At 37.9% G+C, this 18,464-nt stretch overlaps 1 protein-coding gene across 4 annotated transcripts in view; it reads right to left on the bottom strand.

Moving 5' to 3' along the window:
• The window catches only part of NUBPL (nucleotide binding protein like), a 135,039-nt gene extending 116,832 nt beyond the window's left edge, over positions 1-18,207 (bottom strand). The window contains exons 1-3 of one of the 4 annotated variants that reach the window (XM_015631826.1): positions 17,409-17,556; positions 11,888-11,922; positions 1,383-1,473 (exon numbers count right to left, since the gene is read on the bottom strand). Coding sequence is in view for 2 of the 4 variants with exons in the window: in XM_015631824.3 (XP_015487310.1) it covers positions 1,383-1,419 (37 nt within the window). In the remaining 2 variants the exon portion in view is untranslated. Of the gene's footprint in view, positions 1-1,382; positions 1,474-11,887; positions 11,923-17,408 lie in introns of those variants that run through there. The other 3 variants (XM_015631824.3, XM_033515054.1, XM_015631827.3) reach the window with 3 other exon arrangements.
• Between the last annotated feature and the right edge of the window lie 257 nt (positions 18,208-18,464).

Raw genomic sequence — 18,464 nt, 5'->3', positions numbered from 1 at the left:
TACAACAGGACAAGAGGTAATGGTTTTAACTTAGAAGAGGGTAGGTAGGTTCAGACTAGATATAAGGAAGAAATTCTTTACAATGAAGCTGCTGAAATGCTGAAACAAGTTGCCAAGAGTAGTGATAGACCCAAAACACTCAGATCAGGAGCTCTGAGCAACCTGATTCAGTTGAAGATGTCCCTGCTCATTGCAGGAGGGTTGGACTAGATGACCTCCAAAGGGTCATCTTTGGATGACCCTTTGGTCATCCAAAGGTTTCAACCCAAACCTTTCTATGATGAAAACAGAGAGATCATGGCATGGAAAGAAGGAGAAGGAATATTTAACTTTCCTTTTACCTAGCAATTGCTGCCCACAAACACAGCAGTTGATTACTCCACTGAAGCCCTTTTAAGTCCTGTTTGAACTGGTAGATGTCCTTGATCCCTCCCTGACAACACATATGGCCAGCCTGCAGTTTCTTCAGAACGATCCTAGTACATTTTAATGCATCGACCAGATGCTACAGTGTGCAGTTAGTTTTGTATGTGGTTATATGTTTTAAATTTTTTTATTTACATGCACTGTCTCACAGGATAATCAAAACAAAGCATTAAAAAAATCGTATCACCCCAGTATCCTTATCATCCTAAAAAACCACACTGCCTTACACTCAAACATTGTATGAAGAGGGTATCAAAATAAAGCCATTATTCGCTTTCATCCTTGGTTGGCCTGGATGAAAGTTAAATTTCTAAAAGTTAAACAGACTCGATGGGATCTTTCCACTTTGGGTCACCTTATTTCTCTGAAGACTGCTCTATCTGAATTTATGTTTCTCCAGAATTCTTCCCAGTAGAAGGAAAATTAGGACTTTTGTCTGCAGGTAGGGAAGTGACCACCACTGTGTTCCTAAACACAAAACTTCAAATACAAATGAGTCAAATGGTGTGGCACATTTGGCTGAAGAGAAATCAAACAGAATCATTTTAGTAACACTTCATACAAGCTACTATAATGATCCCTCTCTTATTGGGTGGTTTTTTTTAGTGTTTCATTCCCTAGATTAATGGGTTTTGTTCTTTAACTGAAAGACATCTATTGTAGGATACTATATAACAATTTTAAAACTACTGATAAATAATATCCCCTTCCAGAGTCTCTAGTAAAAATCCATGAGACTGCATGGACCAAGATTAATGAAAAATAGGACTCTGAATATGCTCCTAGTTGTACAAGGCACCTTTGAAAGCAACCTCAACAGTAGAAGTTAATAAATGCATACATACACTCACGCTATCTTCTGTTTGTATCCCTTGCCACACCAAGGAAGCAGCCAATGAGTGGACCGTGCTCAACCCTCTGAAGCAAAGACAGCAAGAAAAATCCTTTCCACTTACTTGGTGTTAATTCTGGGTTTCCTTTTAAGTTCATCATCTTTGGAATTGAAGGTCCATATATGTCTGCATCAAGTAAACCAACTTCTTTCGTCTGTGTAAGGAACAAAAGGAGCAATTGTCAAAATGTCTTTCTTTCTGTATTATTAACTGAACATAATTGAATACTGTTTAAAGAAACAAAAATAAGATATTGATTTGAGACATCAGTTATCACTGTTTCCTTTCTCTCTAGATAGCAATTGAAGAATGAAATATAACAATGTCTACAAGTTGGGTCAGTTGCCTTTACAAGAGCTATATTCTCCATACAGAGAGAATCCTCACTTGTACAGTTTCTTAATTACAGTGCAGACCACAGACTTTATATTAACAAGCATTATAAACAACATTCTCTCTACTCCAGGTACTTTGATACAGAACTAACTCCTTAACGTTTTAATCAAGGTATCAATTTTTTTTAAAAACAAACAAAAAAAGCAAAACAAAACAGGAGGGTTTTAAGTACATGCAAATGAATGCAGTTTAAATCATACTACTGATTACAAAGAATGTGAAAAAACACAGAAAGCACACTTTTATCTTCCATTTAAGTGACCAGAGTACACTTTTGCAGACATCTTGAACTTACTGAAATGCAAGTCCCTGGAGCTAATTAAGCAGGCATAACATTTTAATCAAATACATTTACACAAAAGTATGCTAAAAATGGGTTTATTCAACTACATATGGTACATTAGGCAATAAACTTTAAATAAAAATTATTTCAACTATGTAGTCTAGACTTACAAAACTCCCTTTTATATTCTTTTTTTTAATAGATACACACACATATTTTGTGGAAATTAAACTATTTTTCCTACAGATGGCAAGACACAGTACCAATTACCAAGTTCTGCAAATTAAGTAGTAAAGAGCAAGCCCTTTAAAGTGCTGAATGTCAAGTTTCTCTAATATAGAAAGCTAACTGCATTCAACATTTTGCAAAATTGCAAACAAGTATGTTTAAGAGCTTGATTGAAAGGTTAAAGCAGCAAGAGGAGCTTTTCCAACAATACCAAATCAGACTTTCACTGTCAGTGTTTCAAACTGTGTACTTCATTTTTTGGATGATACTTTCCTAATCTGGTATCTTATATTAAGCCATTTTGTTATCACAGTTTTGATGGGAAAGATAGAAAGACGAGTAAAAAAAAAAAAAAGCATTACCATATTTGATCTACTATGTACTTTGAAAAGTAAGTTTTTACTGCAAAAATGAACCAAATTTGGATTCAGTTTTTCAATATACTTTTTATTAGTAAAACAGAGCAAAGCATATGTAATTATAGGGATTCTTTAATTTAGATTTTTTTAAACACTTCTTTGTAACATGAAAGCTGTTAGACAAAAGTTAAGGAGTGATTGTAACAAATTCTTCTCCTTCTTGCCTACTGTTGAAAGCTGCAATTTGAAAAAATTTTGAAAAGACCCATCTTTATGTTATACTTTAAAGACATGGAAAACAGACTATTAGAGCTTCTTTGTTCTTGTACAAAACACATATTTTAACAGATTAGAAAGATTCATGACTCAGTCCCTTGATCTGTGTCAGCAGCTAATCAAACCCATCAAAACATTATCTACAGGCTGCTCCACCTAAGTCCTTCCCAAATGAAAGCAAGTAATTGCTGAAAAAACTACACAGTGTTTTAAACCTGACAACATATTTCCCCTGAATTTTTTGAGGATTTTCTCCCTCTTGCAAGGATTATGACTATTTATTGATTGCAATGATCACTTTCACCCCAAAGGGGCTAAAGATTTAATATGACCTAAATTAATTAGAACAACCTCATGATTTCCCCAAATAATCAGGTATTCAACACTACAGGCACTTGTTCCTAGGAGTCAGCAGCACTGTATCTACTACATCTATATTATCTAATCTAAGTGTACAAAATTTCCTGAAATAAAGAATAAATATATCCACTGGAGAAAAACATGCTTCAATTATCTAGAGGACTTTACAAATTCAGCTTCTACATTGAATTACCAAGCTTATAAAATAAACCTGACCATTTCTCTAAAAAAATTTACACACTTTTTCAAAAGTAAGAAAAGTGCCTTTTCTGAGATGCACTCTTTTTGTTCATGCACATGAACAAAACAAAATCATTGTCTTCAAACAGACGAACAACTAACAATCTCAAGTTTCTATGATTCACATTAACTTAAGCACAAGTGTTCCTGTAAGCATGGTGCTTTCTCCAGGATTATAGGAATAAGGTCTTCTGAAATCTTTAAATCGCTGACAGAACCTCACTTAAGACAGCCTAAGGCAGGGGGTTTTTCTTCACCCAGCAATTCAACACATTACAAAAGTAGAGTTTACAGCACGTAGAAGTAGCAGCTTATACAGAAAGCATTAGCCCAACTATCCCTGCTTTTGGAGTATGTAAACATCCCTAGAATACCAATAACCCTTTACTCAAGGTTTAATTATCTCAGAAAAATATTGTGGTAGCTACCAAGGGATTTTTTAAGACATACACAGTACAGTCCAGATAATTTCTTCCAGCATTTACAATGTTTTATATCCCCAAAAGAAACAATATACACACACCTGGATGCTACCACATGAAACTGTTAATCAGAACTACCAGATACTTCTCATGCCAAGTGAAATATAATCCAGATGCATGAGTTACAATAATTAAAAAATTAAATTAAATTTTAATATTTTTTTTTCCCATACAACCCACACCTCATATAAAACAGCACATCTTTCAAAGCATGGCTGTATTAAAACAAATCCTAAGAAAACATACATAACATCACACAAGGTAAAAAAAACAAACATCTGGGCACAAGGAATAGATTATGGGGAATCAAAAGCACAACCAAAACAGCAACTTAGGAAAAAAGGAGGAGGGGAAAAAGCTCTAAGACTTCTCCTACATCCTCTGACATTATTTTGATATGCATATACTTCTCATACCAATGGAGCATCTTTTTTTTTCTCAAGCAATACTCATTACACAGACAGAAATGCAATACTTAAAGCACACCCAAGCACACAGAAGTCCCCCTGCTACTAAGTGTTTTCCAGAGCAGAGCACACACCACTGCTAGAGCCTTCCTAGGCATTTTGGTAGGAAAAGGATTCAGAAAATACAACTCCACCATCTCCTTATGGTTGTATTTTCTCCTTATAAACATATTTCTCTCCTGTGCTATTAAACAAACAGCATTCCATCTCTCCAGATGGCACTGCAATAACCAAGTTCAAAACAGCTGTTGTCAAGTTAACATTTGTCCTTTTCCTTTCATCTGCCCAGCTGTGAAACAAAGTTTAAATCAATCTTCAAGTTTACTACACTTGGAAAATATTTTCTAGAAACCTTATTTTTTGGTTGCCTTACTGCACATTCTGCAGCTTAAGCTCTAAAGATGCAAGTGACCATGTAACCATTCCCATGTGATTTAATCAGGTCACTGGAAGCTACTTTAAAAAAATATACAAACAAATGCAATATCATTGACTTCTTCATGCAGCATAAGATCCTTATCAAAATTTCATCAGGCAGAGACCATGAAATTAGAAATAAATTTATTGTCAACCTATGAAAACACCAAAGTACCCCCATGTCAGCAAAAGCTCTACTTAAAAACTCATAAAAGTTCACATTTACCTCCTTATCAATGCTTTTAAGGTTGCCCCACCCCAGCTAAATAGTCTCTAGCACAGGTTAACTACTGCTAGGATTTAATATTTCTGCAGTACTGGTACTGTCATGGTCTCACCTGATCCCTGGTGACCTCAAGAACACACAAAAAATTTACATAATAAAGAACTTTAACTCATCTTCATCTTCTACTTTTACATCATTGACTAAGTAATTCTTTCTACTTCACTATCATTAATCTTCTCAGCAAAATTTTAGTTTGCCCATTAGATCTCTCTAAAGAATTCTGACAAACATTCTTCCCAAGGTTCTGTAATTTACATAATCACTGCAGTTCTTAACCAATTAAAAATACAGGGAAGTTTTCATTCTAATTTAGAAACTTCTCTCACCTACATGAAGAATCAAAAACTAATTTCCACAGTCACCAGGTACAGATTCTATATTTACAGAAAAAACAAATGCTACATCAATAGACAAAGAAGATATTTTTGCAGATATCCCCAAGAGATAAGAATTCTACAGCTTCATTTTGCTCGGTGTACAAATTACAGGCACAGATAACCTCCCTAAAAAGATCCTTTCCCTCTACTTCTCTGGGAAGATTCTCTACATAATTAAATTTCAGCTCAGTCCTTGAACCTGGCCACTGCCTTGTGAGTAATAGAGATCTGGAAGACAGCAGCATCCTAAATTAATGATTTTCTGAACTTAGTTGTAATTCTTTTGGGGGAAAAAAATAGAATGAAGTTGTTGAAGGACGAAGTCCTGGCAGACAGAGGTCATGTAAAAAAACCAATAAACTTTGCTTCCTTTTCTTTTCCTATGCAGATTAGAAAGTATTCAATTGATATTATGTTTGTTCTCTTAGGCAGGCAAATGTTACTGTACATAATCCTTGTTCATAATCCTTGTTCAGGTGGCATAAACTAATGCTAATGACAAAATGATTCATATCTTTCCTCCTCAGCTCTTTGATCAGATCCTTAAGAATGGTTTTGTCCCTCCCTGCACTTTCTTAATGTAGGTTCCCTTTTCTGTTTTTCAGCGAATATTAACTACAAAATCAATTATATTTTCCAGTAACAAATTTTCAACCAAATGCAACCAGTTTCATTTATGTATCACAAAAGACCCCTCCACACAATTCTGTGTGCAGACAAGAATCTGGTGATATTAATTTTTCCCATGTTGCCAAATGCTTTACCGAGGAACAGACCTGATTAAAGACTTCATACCAAGAGAGAAAAAAGGGAGAAAAAAAATAATAAAAAAAAGAGGAGAGTTCACAAAAAGATTCTATAAATAGCTGTTAATTAATATGTACATATGTTTATGTATATAAACATATAGTTTATGTTACTGCTAAACATCCAGAGACTCTTTGACAGCATTAATTTCATTTTTTCTCATATTTTCTGAGACTTTTTCCCATACTTGATAGGGCATATGTATCCTCACTGGATACTAGTAGATACTATTTTACTTTGAAGAAAATACTGCCAAACACCAGAGTTTCCTGGTGTTTAGCCTGAGAGGGATAAAGGCACAGGTTAATGAGCTGTTACTGTTCTATGCAGTGAAGAATTTCCTACAGTAGTAGTGCTCCCAATATTCAGCAGCTGCAGTCCATTCCAAAGACAGAAATTCCAGCTTTGCCAAGTGAAGATGCCAGCTACTTTAAAGCTGGTGCTCTTAATCCACCACCAGGACTCTCAATTTACCCTTTTAATGTCATTATAGATATAGAGCTAATCCCAAAGTTCAAGCAGCAACACATAGGACAAAAGGGAACTTTAAAATCAGGATAGGCTATGGATTCCTCATTTGACATACTGACACAATGAATAGCTGTCTTTTAATCCTTAATTCTCTAATTCTTTCAGCTGCACACTATTTAAGTGCCTAGCTGTAAACTGGATTAAAGCCAAAAATGTACCACGGCAGTTTCTTTACCCTATCCTAGAAATGCAAACTTGCTTTAAACACTCAGTCTGCTGCTGGTTTAAAAGCCATTTTCCTTTATATGACTTGTTTCCAGTTTTCTGCCAGCCACAGAACTTCTCCAGCACTTCTTTTCCATAACAGCCTGCAGTAGCAAAACATTACCAAAACAGAATCTCCAGCATTACCACATCTCTACAAGATGCTTTTCCACTTTCACAGCATGTCAAATTATTATAAAAAAGGGTCTACCTTTCACATCAGTCTCTCTGGTATCCACACTGGACTTTCAATAACTTGGAAGACTAAGGATACAGCTATTTAATTTCAAAACAAACAAACAAACCTTCAAATTAAGCATATAGTTATCTGATTTAAGTAATATATTTTAGGAGGGCTACATTAAAATATGTTTTTAATTTTGTTTAAAGCTTTATTATCTCATTTTTTTCAAATGATCTAGAAGCTAAGCTATCATTGCAATTAGAGCAAATCAATTCTAACTGGCATCTCTAGCTTTATTAAAACTTTCCAGCATTAAGAAACAAGCATGAAGACCTTAGCTACCGCAATTATAGTCTTCCGATTCTCTATGCAACAGAATTAAAGATGCCTAGAAATCAAACCCAAACAATTAGAAAAGCTGCATAGGAAAAAACAAGTCCAAACCTGCCCTCATGCTATGATTACTCAGTGAAGGATCCCATTATTGTCTAAGTTCTTCTAGACTTGTTTTCCCACATGGAATTTCTCCCTTATCAGCAAGAAATGTACATGCATTGCAAAGTCATCTACGAATGTAGCAGTGAGATATTATCCTGCGGATAAATAGCCAAATTTGAAAAAAAAAAAAAAAAAAGAAAAGAAAAAGAAAAAAGCTGGAATGTAAAAAGAGTAAGCTGGGTGGCTTTTGGGTCTTTTCAAAATGTCTGGGTTTTGATTACATACACGGTCTGAAGAAATTTAAATTAATTTTATTATCGCAGCAGTGAGTTGGCAGGAAGAGTCGGCTCCCATCCGCACGATTACCAAGCCGTACCGGCACGGAGCCCCCTCCCCGCCGCCGTGTGCTCGGCCGGCTCCGGCGCCGGGCGCGGGCCCGGCCGCAGCCGCACGCGCAGAGCCCCGCGCGGTGCCCGCGCAGCGCCCGCGGCCCGCGCGCCCCCTGCCGGCGCCACCCCGCTCTGCGCAGCGGCCTTGCGGGAACACGGGGAAACCCGCTCCCGGATAAACAGCGCCCTTCAGCCGCGAAGAATCTCCTCCGGTCGGCACCCCCCAGTAACCCCCGGCGCTGGGCTACAATAGGGAAAACTGCTGCCCTGCACCACGCGCCCTCAGTACTGCGGGCAGCAGCCGCTTGCCTATGCGTACATGCTAACTTGGTCCATATGGTTCTACTTCTTGCTCCTCTGTCCTCCACATCGCAAAAAACATTTCGTCCTATGGTGAAAATGTAAATCTTCCCGAACGAAAAGGCGAGCCAAAGGAAATCTGACTGGGGAGCTTGCCTCATAGTGACAGCACAAGCATGCAGCCTCCCAACTGGATTTGTGCCATCCTTAGTCATGCACAGCTGGTGTTTGCTCACTAAAATACTCTGTTCATAAACAAGCAATCCCTACTCTATTATTGCTGCCATCTATTAATTCAACTTGTTTCTACTATAATAAATTGTCTCTGGCCAGGCAGCTTTCATAAATAGTCATCCTAGTCTTAATATGAATTGTCCTGGCACAAAACCCAAAAATTCTTCCCAAGTGCTCCTAGGGGAGCACAACTGACTGCTGGTACATCATGAAAAGAATCAGCTGTCAAACTAAGCAAACTATTAACAATAGGACACAAGGGTAAAACTTTAAATTATTTCTTAACGCAAAAAGAATACTGTATAGATTTACAGGTCTTGGGACAGGCTCAAGAGCTTATATATATCTTAACTAATCCATCTACAACAGGTAACCCAGGGTACCAAAAAAGCTAATATTCTAGGAAGGCCTAAGAAGCTGCCCTGCTTGTTTTCCCTGGATCTGAATCAAAAAAAAAAAAAATTTACTCAGTCTTGGACATGGTATCTAGGCATCTAAATGCACTTCTGTCTTGAATTACTTACTCTGTAACCATGAGGTAAAAATATGCAAAGCAGACTGAGCTCCAGCATGGAAGACTTTGAACTCTCAAGTTCTAATCCTAGCTCTGCCAACAACACTGTGACCATGACAATGTCCAAGGCTCTGTTGATGTCTTAGTATTTCAGACCACCACTACAAAAGCTTCCATATTAAAAAAAAAAATTAAATACATTTATCAGTAGAAACAATAGGATTTTAATTTATTTTTTTTAACTATAGAAAGCAGATTTTTAAAAGATAGAAGGATGTTTTCTTTTATCAAGAGGATGAAAAATCATTTATGCTTTGACTGTTAATCTTCTAACTTATGATACGCCAAACAACAATAAGATGTCACAGCTGTTACTGAAAGTAGCAAAAATCTACTCTAATCCAATCTCCTCTGAGAGGACAGCATCATTCACAGATCTCACTCACCAGAAAATAGTTGTTTTCAATAGTCTGTAAGCTGTTTTATCTTAGAAATAAGAGCACCAGTTACAAGCATAGAACTTGTAAAAGACTAATAAAGGAAGCACAGACCTTTATAGTCATGGTGATCTATTTTCCTCCACAAGTCCTTTCTTTCCTCCTTTAAGCAGTACATCAAGTTCAAGTTTAGATTCTGTAAATTTGTATTTTGTTTCTAAAAGACAAACGGACTATTAATGAAGTTGCAGGGGCCTCCTGAAGCTCTGATCTACTAACAATCATTCCTGCTTCTTCTGAAAGAGATGAACTTAGAATAGCAGTGAAGGAAACAAAAACCATGACAAGGTGAGGCGCAATCAGTAGTTATTATGTAACTACTGATTAGTTAAGATTTACATTATAGATATAAAATAAAGCCATCCATTGCTGCATACCTGATGACAAATTTACTATAAAATACAGCAGACTGTATTTCAAAGACCAATAGACTCTGAAAAAAACACCTCCTTATTTACTTCATTCGCCACTACAAAACTGAAAATTTCAGTGATTTCTAAAATTCAGAGCACTGGACAGTTCCAGCCTGTAACAAGGTCACAGAGATTCTCACTTCAAAACCTTATCTCACAAAATTAATGAACTGAAATCAATGTGAGTACACAAATGAACAAACCAGCAACTTCAAGCCCAAAGGTTAAAGATAAACATGATGTATGCCATCTTCATCTTAAGGAAAATAAACCACAGAATAAAAAATATATTAATGCATGAACAAACAAGACAGTTGTTTATTTAATCCACCTTAATTTCATACTTTCTAACTTGTAACTACATCAATGCACAATTTCACCACAGTAACAGCTTGCTAAGCTGTGACCACCAGTTCACACAATTCACAGCTGCTTCATCAATTTCAGCTGCTCTTCATTGATTAACATCCACCAGATGCTGGCCTCCAACTTCACACAGTTTTACTTACACATAATTGTAACATCAAAGTAACAACAACTCCTAATACAAGGCATAACCACAAAACTTGTGTATGTCAGAATTACTAAGAGATACTTTATCTAAGTATATTTTTAAAATGCATAAAACTGCATGTTTGAGAAGTATCAGGCACCATCTTAAAATCGCGTAATCTGGTACAGAAAGTTATGTGCAATTTGTGGACATGGTTTCCATGGAGCTACTCAACGACCATCCCACGACACAGATCAGACTGCAGACTGGTATTTGTTTTGCAGAAGTATTAGAGCAAATGCCATGTTTTAAAGTTGATTAGAAGGAACCATTTTAAGTAGTTTTGCTTTTCAAAATGACAGATTTTTCTCTGAGATCCAATTATTCCAACAGCCTATTCAAAAACAGCATTAAAGACTGTGAGATAATAAGATCAGATGCCATCACAAACAGTACATATTTCATATAACAACTTCAAACACTCTTCTTATTAAGTGTGACTGAGTTTATGGAAATATTTTTAAATCTTTTACAAAACTCCTCCAGGAAGCTTGCAGATGGCATGTAGTCCTCGCTCCTTCTACCTGTTGATTTTTGTTTTACTTGTCTTTTACAACAAGAAGATGCTACATTTGCCTGATAAAAGCACTTGAGGATACTTTGTATTTAATGTTTTATGAGTACAAAGCCTGCATTATACACCCTCCCATTGCAAAGGAGGCTTGCTTCATAGTTTATCTGTGGCAATAATGTGCACAATGGAAGTACTCCCAGTCTACAGCAGCAGGTGGACATAATGAACACCTGTGGTTTTTACTCTTGAATGATTTCTGCTGCCTATTTATAGTCCAGGCAACAGTTTTAGTAATACTGAACTGGGAAATCACTCAAAAATTTTTATTTCCAAGCTTTAGGGAAGATACATAGTTTTTGGGATTTCTTGCCTTAGCTGTTTATAAAGTATTATTATACATAATTTCTCCAGAAACGGTAAATCTGTGGAGCTATTAAAAAAAAACTTTTGGACACTATTCAGCACTAACTCCTATTTCTTTCAAGCCAGGGTTCTGAAGTGACAGAATTTAATTATTTATTGTCTCCAACCTACAGAAGCATTCTCTACAACATCTACACATCCTTCCAGAACTGCAGTTCAACTCAGTGACACACAGGGAAAGGTTTGAGCCAAAGCCAGACATAGGATAAGATCTACTAAGTTATTCATGGTACTGGTAAAATATAAACAGACAAATTCAAAAGCCCATCAAAAACAATTAAGAAATTAACTAAATAAAAACATTAATTACATTAAACATATGGGACTGCCCAGCAGTAGCCATTTGATTTTTGACACACATTTCACGTTAAAGCTGATAATTAAATATTCACCTACCGAATCATTTGCTGCTAGGGCAAGGGCTATATTTACTGTAAAAAAGAAGAAGAAAAACAAAAATATTAAGTGTAGGAAAACTTAGTTCCTAAATATTGAGAATGTTATCACTGCTAACAAGAGAAAATATAAATACATCACACTTATTTAATAATTTTAATAATAATTTACATCATCGTCTCAGTTCTCAGCTTCTTGCATCTCTACAACATTTGCAATTTAAGTGGCAGCAGCACCTACGTTTAAGTCCATGTTTGTTAACCAGCAAACAAACTCAAGCTAATCTGCAAAAACTTGCAGACTTGCAGTTTCTAGAGGACGCTGCAAAATAAAAATGCAGTCTCAGTATTTTGCCAAAGAATAACATTCAGAAAAACTTTTGGACATACCCACTTTTTGGAAGTGGACACCATACTATAAAACCAAGTTAACCCTACCATCAGTAATTTTCACCACACTCTCTAGTGAACTTTCATAAAACTAGAAATTAGGTAAGCACTGACATAAACTATTAAAAGAAGTGACCAATGTGATTATCATATCCCCTTTTTTGTGTTCTTGTGATATACTGAATAGAGATGTTTTCTGGAAGATGGTGCAATGCATGCTTTTTGCTTAATTTTTATGTCAGAAAACAAAGTCACAAGTACCTGAAAGTATCTGTAACTAAAAAAAAAAAAAAACCAGACAAAAAGAGACGAAGCAACTAAAAAGCTTCGTTTGTTTAAAGCTTTTACATTTCCATCAGCACTTAACTCTCAAGTGCAATAGCATGTGGAAATAGTATTTTTAATGGTTCACCAGCTTCAGTTATGTTGGGAGACCTCCTAGAAGCTTTTGTATAAAAAAATACTAAGATTTATAATCCAAAAAGTCATATGTTTTAGAAAAAAAAAGAAAAAAAACCAGGAAAAAATCCAACACACACAACCCTTTCTTGGGTAACATCTTTTGTTTCCTAGACATATTGCTGTTTGCCACTCTTTCAGGAAAGGTAAGCTGCACTCAGCCTTGTGCTGCTGGAAGAGTACAGAAGTTCTGAGAAGCTGGGGAGCCAGATTCCTGTCTTGAAGAACTTAACACCAAGAAAGCTAAGTTCCTTCAAACAAAAGAGTCAGGGGATTAACAAGGACAACTGTACAGCTTTCTCAAAGAGGCACACAGCCTCTTTCCTCCTAGGCTAACAAAACACATAGATTTTGTTCTTCAATTTGATATTTAAACAGATGCTCAATTAACGGTTCCTTGAATCAGAGGAAAATTCACCCTCTGAAATGTGAGGAAGGGAGACAAGACTTTTTAAAAATCACGCACTTTATCTTCTTAAACAGCTTTCATGTGTGAAAATTAAAGTATGATCCACCATGCTTCTTCAGTAAGGGGTATTTGACTACTGAAGGGAAAGAAGGGAGACACTGGGAACAACATAGCATAAGGTATTGAGTTGGATATCTAGTTGAACACTTTATTTTGAATCCCAGCTGGATCTTGCATTCCCTTGTTATTGTATTACTATCAGTTCTAAGGGGGCATAAACATGCAGAATAGGACCTAACCTGAGCCTGAACATTCATACTGGCCCTAATTAAGTTCCTATAACCAGGAGTGCAGGACATCAAGGCAATACATGCCAGAAATTCCATACAACTTCACAGCAGGCTCCAAGAAAAGCCACTAAGGTCTCTCCAACCATGCTAAACCTGCCAACCAGTATAGGGAATGCCATACAGAGTTTGTCTAATGCAACCTAAACATCTAATTAGTCTTATCTAAACTAAACCTCCCCTGACACAGCTTCAATGGCATGAAGTTGAGTCAGGAGAAACTTAGGTTGGGTATCAGGAAAAGGTTCTTCGCTCAGAGGGTGGCTGGGCACTGGAACAGACTCCCCAAGGCATTGGTCACAGCATCAGCCCGGCAGAGTTCAAGAAGCATTTGGACAATGCTGTCAGCACAGAGTGTGACTCTTGTGGATGTTCCTGTGAAGGGACAGGACTGGGACTTAATGATCCTTGTGGGTCCCTTCCAACTCAGCATATTATGGGATTCTATGACTCTAGTCCTCTTGAAACCACTACAAGTCTGGGAAGGTTTATTCATTTGTAACTTCCGACTTTCTAACTTCGAAATCCAAACTGGCCCTAGGAATAGTACAACTGAACTCTCTGAGCACTCAGCTAACAATACAACTAAAACTTGATCCAAAATCAGACAAGTACAGAGCCAGCTATGTGTCTGTACCTGACATGGTTAATATACATCATCAATAAAATACCTATAGATAATTTAGATAAACTTAGGAAGGAAACTTTCAATACCTACATCTCAATGTAAGTGCCATTTAGAAATAGAGCTTATGAGAATATTTTAACATATAAAGAAGACCCCAAATCAAAAAATTTCAATAACAGTACATCCTACATGCAGAATACAAGTATGCAAGAGGGGAAAAAAAACGTTAAAATGCAGTTAATATGACTGAGATATAGTCAACACATGGTCAAATGTATCAGCTTCCCTAAACAGCAATGAAAAATCTCAGCCTCAGCCTTCATTAAAAATGTATGAAGGTCCATGTAGTCAGTTTCTGTATTTTCCTCAAATAACAGGATTAGCAGAACGTGAGCAAGAACACCAGCCTTTAATTTTGTCCTACTTCCACAGCTGAAAACAGGAATATTTCCAATAATTTAGAAATTTGCTCTCTTTCAAGACTGCTCTAACTTCTTTTCATGCCAGGATCAATTTTCTTCAGTACTCTCATCTTTAGGGTAATGCAAAAAAGGGAACAGATGAAGAGGAATTAAATAACAAACAAACAAAAGCAAAAAATCCCAGACTTTGGACAGAAGCAGTAAATATATAAGAATGCCATTAAAAAACAAGAAACTTGACAGGAAAGTCACAAAGGACATAGGAAACAAACAAACCAACATATTAGACAAATAGAAACAAGAAAAAACAAGCAAAGTATCTAAATATGGATTGAAAAAATATTGTTTCAGTAACATAATTTCTTCTAATCATTGACTACACTGATTTCAGAAGACCAAAAAGCACTGAAATCACCAGAAACTACAATGTGAAAGCCATGTGCAATAAACAGAATAAGTTATTCAACAGGTTAGGGGATGACCCTGACAAACTCGACCAGAATGCAGATGCTCTTTTCCCGAAATGGAGATCCAGAGCAACTGAAACACAACTATATTAGAGAAAACACAAAAAACTCCAACGGGCCTTCTGATATACACACAAGACTTATGATATTTTCAGTGATGCTTTAGGAATTAGAGGTGCTTACTAGTCTTCTTTTCAATTCCTGCTCTCAAAGTATATCAGCAGAGCTGTCACCAAACATGCTCCCCCACAAACTTCAAGCAAAAACATCATTTTAAGTACATAATTCAGTAATGATGCCACGCAATACTTTTGTTTATACAAGTTATCTGAAATTCAATTGTTCATCTGAACCATGAAATTTACCCTCATTGTAATAAACAAGAATATAGATTTCCTTCTCAATATTATGAATTTAAACATTCATTTAAAAAGGCTGTCCATTACAGATATATGTAAATGCTTCACTTACATTTCCAGTATCTTATCTAATGCTTGTTGAAACCATATTTTTTATTTTTAAATGCATAGAAATGAATGTACAGCTCTAAGTATTTATACATGTAAGTATTTATACATGTGTTATGTAGAAATTGCACACAGATCCCAGTTACAAAAACTTAAATTCAGATATTTGTTTGCAGACATGAGGAAAATAATCTGACTTTACTTTTCAATTTATGTTCATTTTGTAAACTGTCAATTTATTAACAGGTATTTGGTATTTTTAGTAACTGGCAACAACCAGTCTATGCATTATAATTATATACCTTTTGATGGTTAAGAAACTCAAATTCTAATTGTTTTATATGTCTTTGTATAGGTAGGTATATCCTGTGTATACAACAGATAGAAGATAAATAGAAAAAAAAATCCTTTTTATTAAGAACAGTTACTTTTAGTGCAGATATCATGTTAGTCTGTTCTAGAAATTATTAGACAATCAGTCTGTTTCAAGCATGGAATTGAAATACAAACCCCAAAATGATACGTTAAGAGTTACATCTATGTGTTTATTCACAACACATGGAGATGAACAGCAGACATCCTTCAACTAAAGGATGACTTTTCCAGCCTAGATGCTAAGGAAGAGATCTTTAAACAAATTTCTAACACTTTACAGAGATCTTTTCAGAGAAGTTTACTTTCAGTGTCATAGAATCATAGAATGGTTTGGGTTGGAAGGGACCCTAAGGATGACCCAGCTTCAAACCCCTGCCATGGACAAGGATACCTTCCACTAGACAAGGTTGTGCAAAACCCCGTCTAACCTGGCCTTGAACACTTCCAGGGATGGGACAACCATTCATTGTCTGGGCAACCTGTTCCAGTGCCTCACCACCCCCACACTATAGAACTTCTTCCTAGTAGCTAATCTACATCTCTCCACTTCTAGTTTACAACTATTCACCCTTGTCCTATCTGCTCACATAAAAAGCTCCTTCCTTTTTGTAAGCCTCCTTTAAGTACTGGAAGGTTCTCTAAGAATCTCCCCAAAGCCTTCTCTTCTCCAGGCTAAACAACCGCAACTCTCTCAGCCAGTCTCCAGAGCAGAGGTGCTCTGGCCCTCTGATCATCTGTGTGACCTGTTGGTCACACTCTCCTTCCTATTCTGGGGACCCAGACCTGGATAAAATGCAGCCATCCACCCATGTACTAATCCACCAAGTGGTCCATCCATCAACTCCTGATCTCTCCAGTTCAGAGACAAGGATGCCATGCAGGACAGTGCCAAATGCTTTGCAGAAGTCCAGGTCAATGACACCAGTCACTCTTCCTTCATCCACCACCACTGTAAGAAGGTTACCACATTTGTTGGCCCAAGTATTTTTCCACCAAGGAACAGGTGGCAGAGAAAAAAATGAGAGAAAAGTTAATTCAAAACCTAATGGTGGAGTTGAGAGAAGGTGCTTCACAAGGCTCTGATCAGCTTGTGTTATTTTTAAATACTGTTTCACTTTTTCTTTATAAAACACCTACAAAAGTAGTTGAGAAAATTGAACAGCCTTGACCTTAAAACTTCCTAAATATTTGTATCCTCTACAAAGAACGACTATGCTGACATCGCACAGAAAGGCACTGTAAAGGCAGACCTAAGCAGCCAGGGAAGGAGGAACAGTGTCACTGCACTAGCATATGATCCCCTTCACCTCAGCCTACATCAGCTCTTAACATGTACCAGTGTCTCAGGACAACACTGCACTACTACAAAGATTTATACCTAAATTAAAGCCAAGATTTCTATATCCATGTAGATTCTCAATGGCTGCAACAGGACTTGTCAGAGGTGAAGGGCAATGTAAAGGAACCAAATTACAAGGTAATGACACAAGCATCTAAATATTCCATACAAAATACTAGAAAATGTGCAAAGGAAATTATTTTAAAAAGAAAACCTTACCTGCTGTTGTTGATTTTCCAACTCCCCCTTTTCCAGAAGCCACGACCACCACTTGCTTAACCCCTTCTATGGGCTTTTGCTTTGGCAGCCCTCGTGACAGGAGCCGAGCACGTCTATCCCTCAGAGCCTCATCCCCAGAGCTTGAGGACTAACAAAACCAAAAAGCAAGTGAATGCGTGTGCACCAGCCTGCAGTTTCCGCAGAGAAAGCTGACAGGAGTGAACCCACCTGTACACTGAGAAATTTTCACTACTTGTCTAAAACAACATTCCGCACAGGGGCTCTCCCAAAGGGAGTCTGCTTCACAGGCAGGCAAGGACTGGGCCAACTTAACGGCAGTCACATCGTTTTTTGACAAACACTTAAGCATGACTGATCTTAACAGTCAAAAGAAATAAAAAGTTTGTGTAGAAATAAACCAAAAGACTGATTAAAAGTCGGAAGCTTTACGAAACAGACTAGACTTGGCGGTCCTTTCAATACAGTTGTTTCAGGCACAACAAATATAGCAAAAGCGAAGGAGCAGGAAGCCGAGGTGCTGAGGGCAGGCGGTGCCGGACCGGCAGCTGTCCGAGGGCTGTCCCTGGCCTCAGCCGTGCCTGAAGAGCCACACTGGGGGCCCCCACGCTGGACGGACGGAGCAGCCGAGCCGAGCAGCCCGGCAGGCAGCGTCCACCTGCTCCCGGCTGGCACAATGGTACCGGCACGGGCGCTGAGCACCGCGCACTACTCCCGCGGAGCTCCCGCGAGTCCGAGTAAGAAGCGGGCAGAGCCCATCCATCTTCCTCTCCCGGACCGGCCCCGCCGCCAGCGCCTGCCGCGACCGCATCGCCTCCCGTAGGGACACTGCTACTGAAACGGCTGCTACAGCAGACGGCCCGTCAGGGCACGGACAGACCGTCCCGCCCGCTGCCCCCACGGCACAGGAACAGCCCAGCCCAGCCAAGCTCGGCCCGGCCCTCGCCCGCCCCGTTCCGCTCCCGCCCCTGAGGCCGCGGCGCGGCTCCCGCCTCACTCACCGCGGAGCTGGCGGACGGAGCGGCGCAAGCGGTGGGC

The sequence above is a fragment of the Parus major genome, chromosome 5 (assembly GCF_001522545.3).
Source record: "Parus major isolate Abel chromosome 5, Parus_major1.1, whole genome shotgun sequence".
Classification (NCBI taxonomy): domain Eukaryota; kingdom Metazoa; phylum Chordata; class Aves; order Passeriformes; family Paridae; genus Parus; species Parus major.
This window is presented reverse-complemented; position numbering and strand designations above follow the sequence as displayed.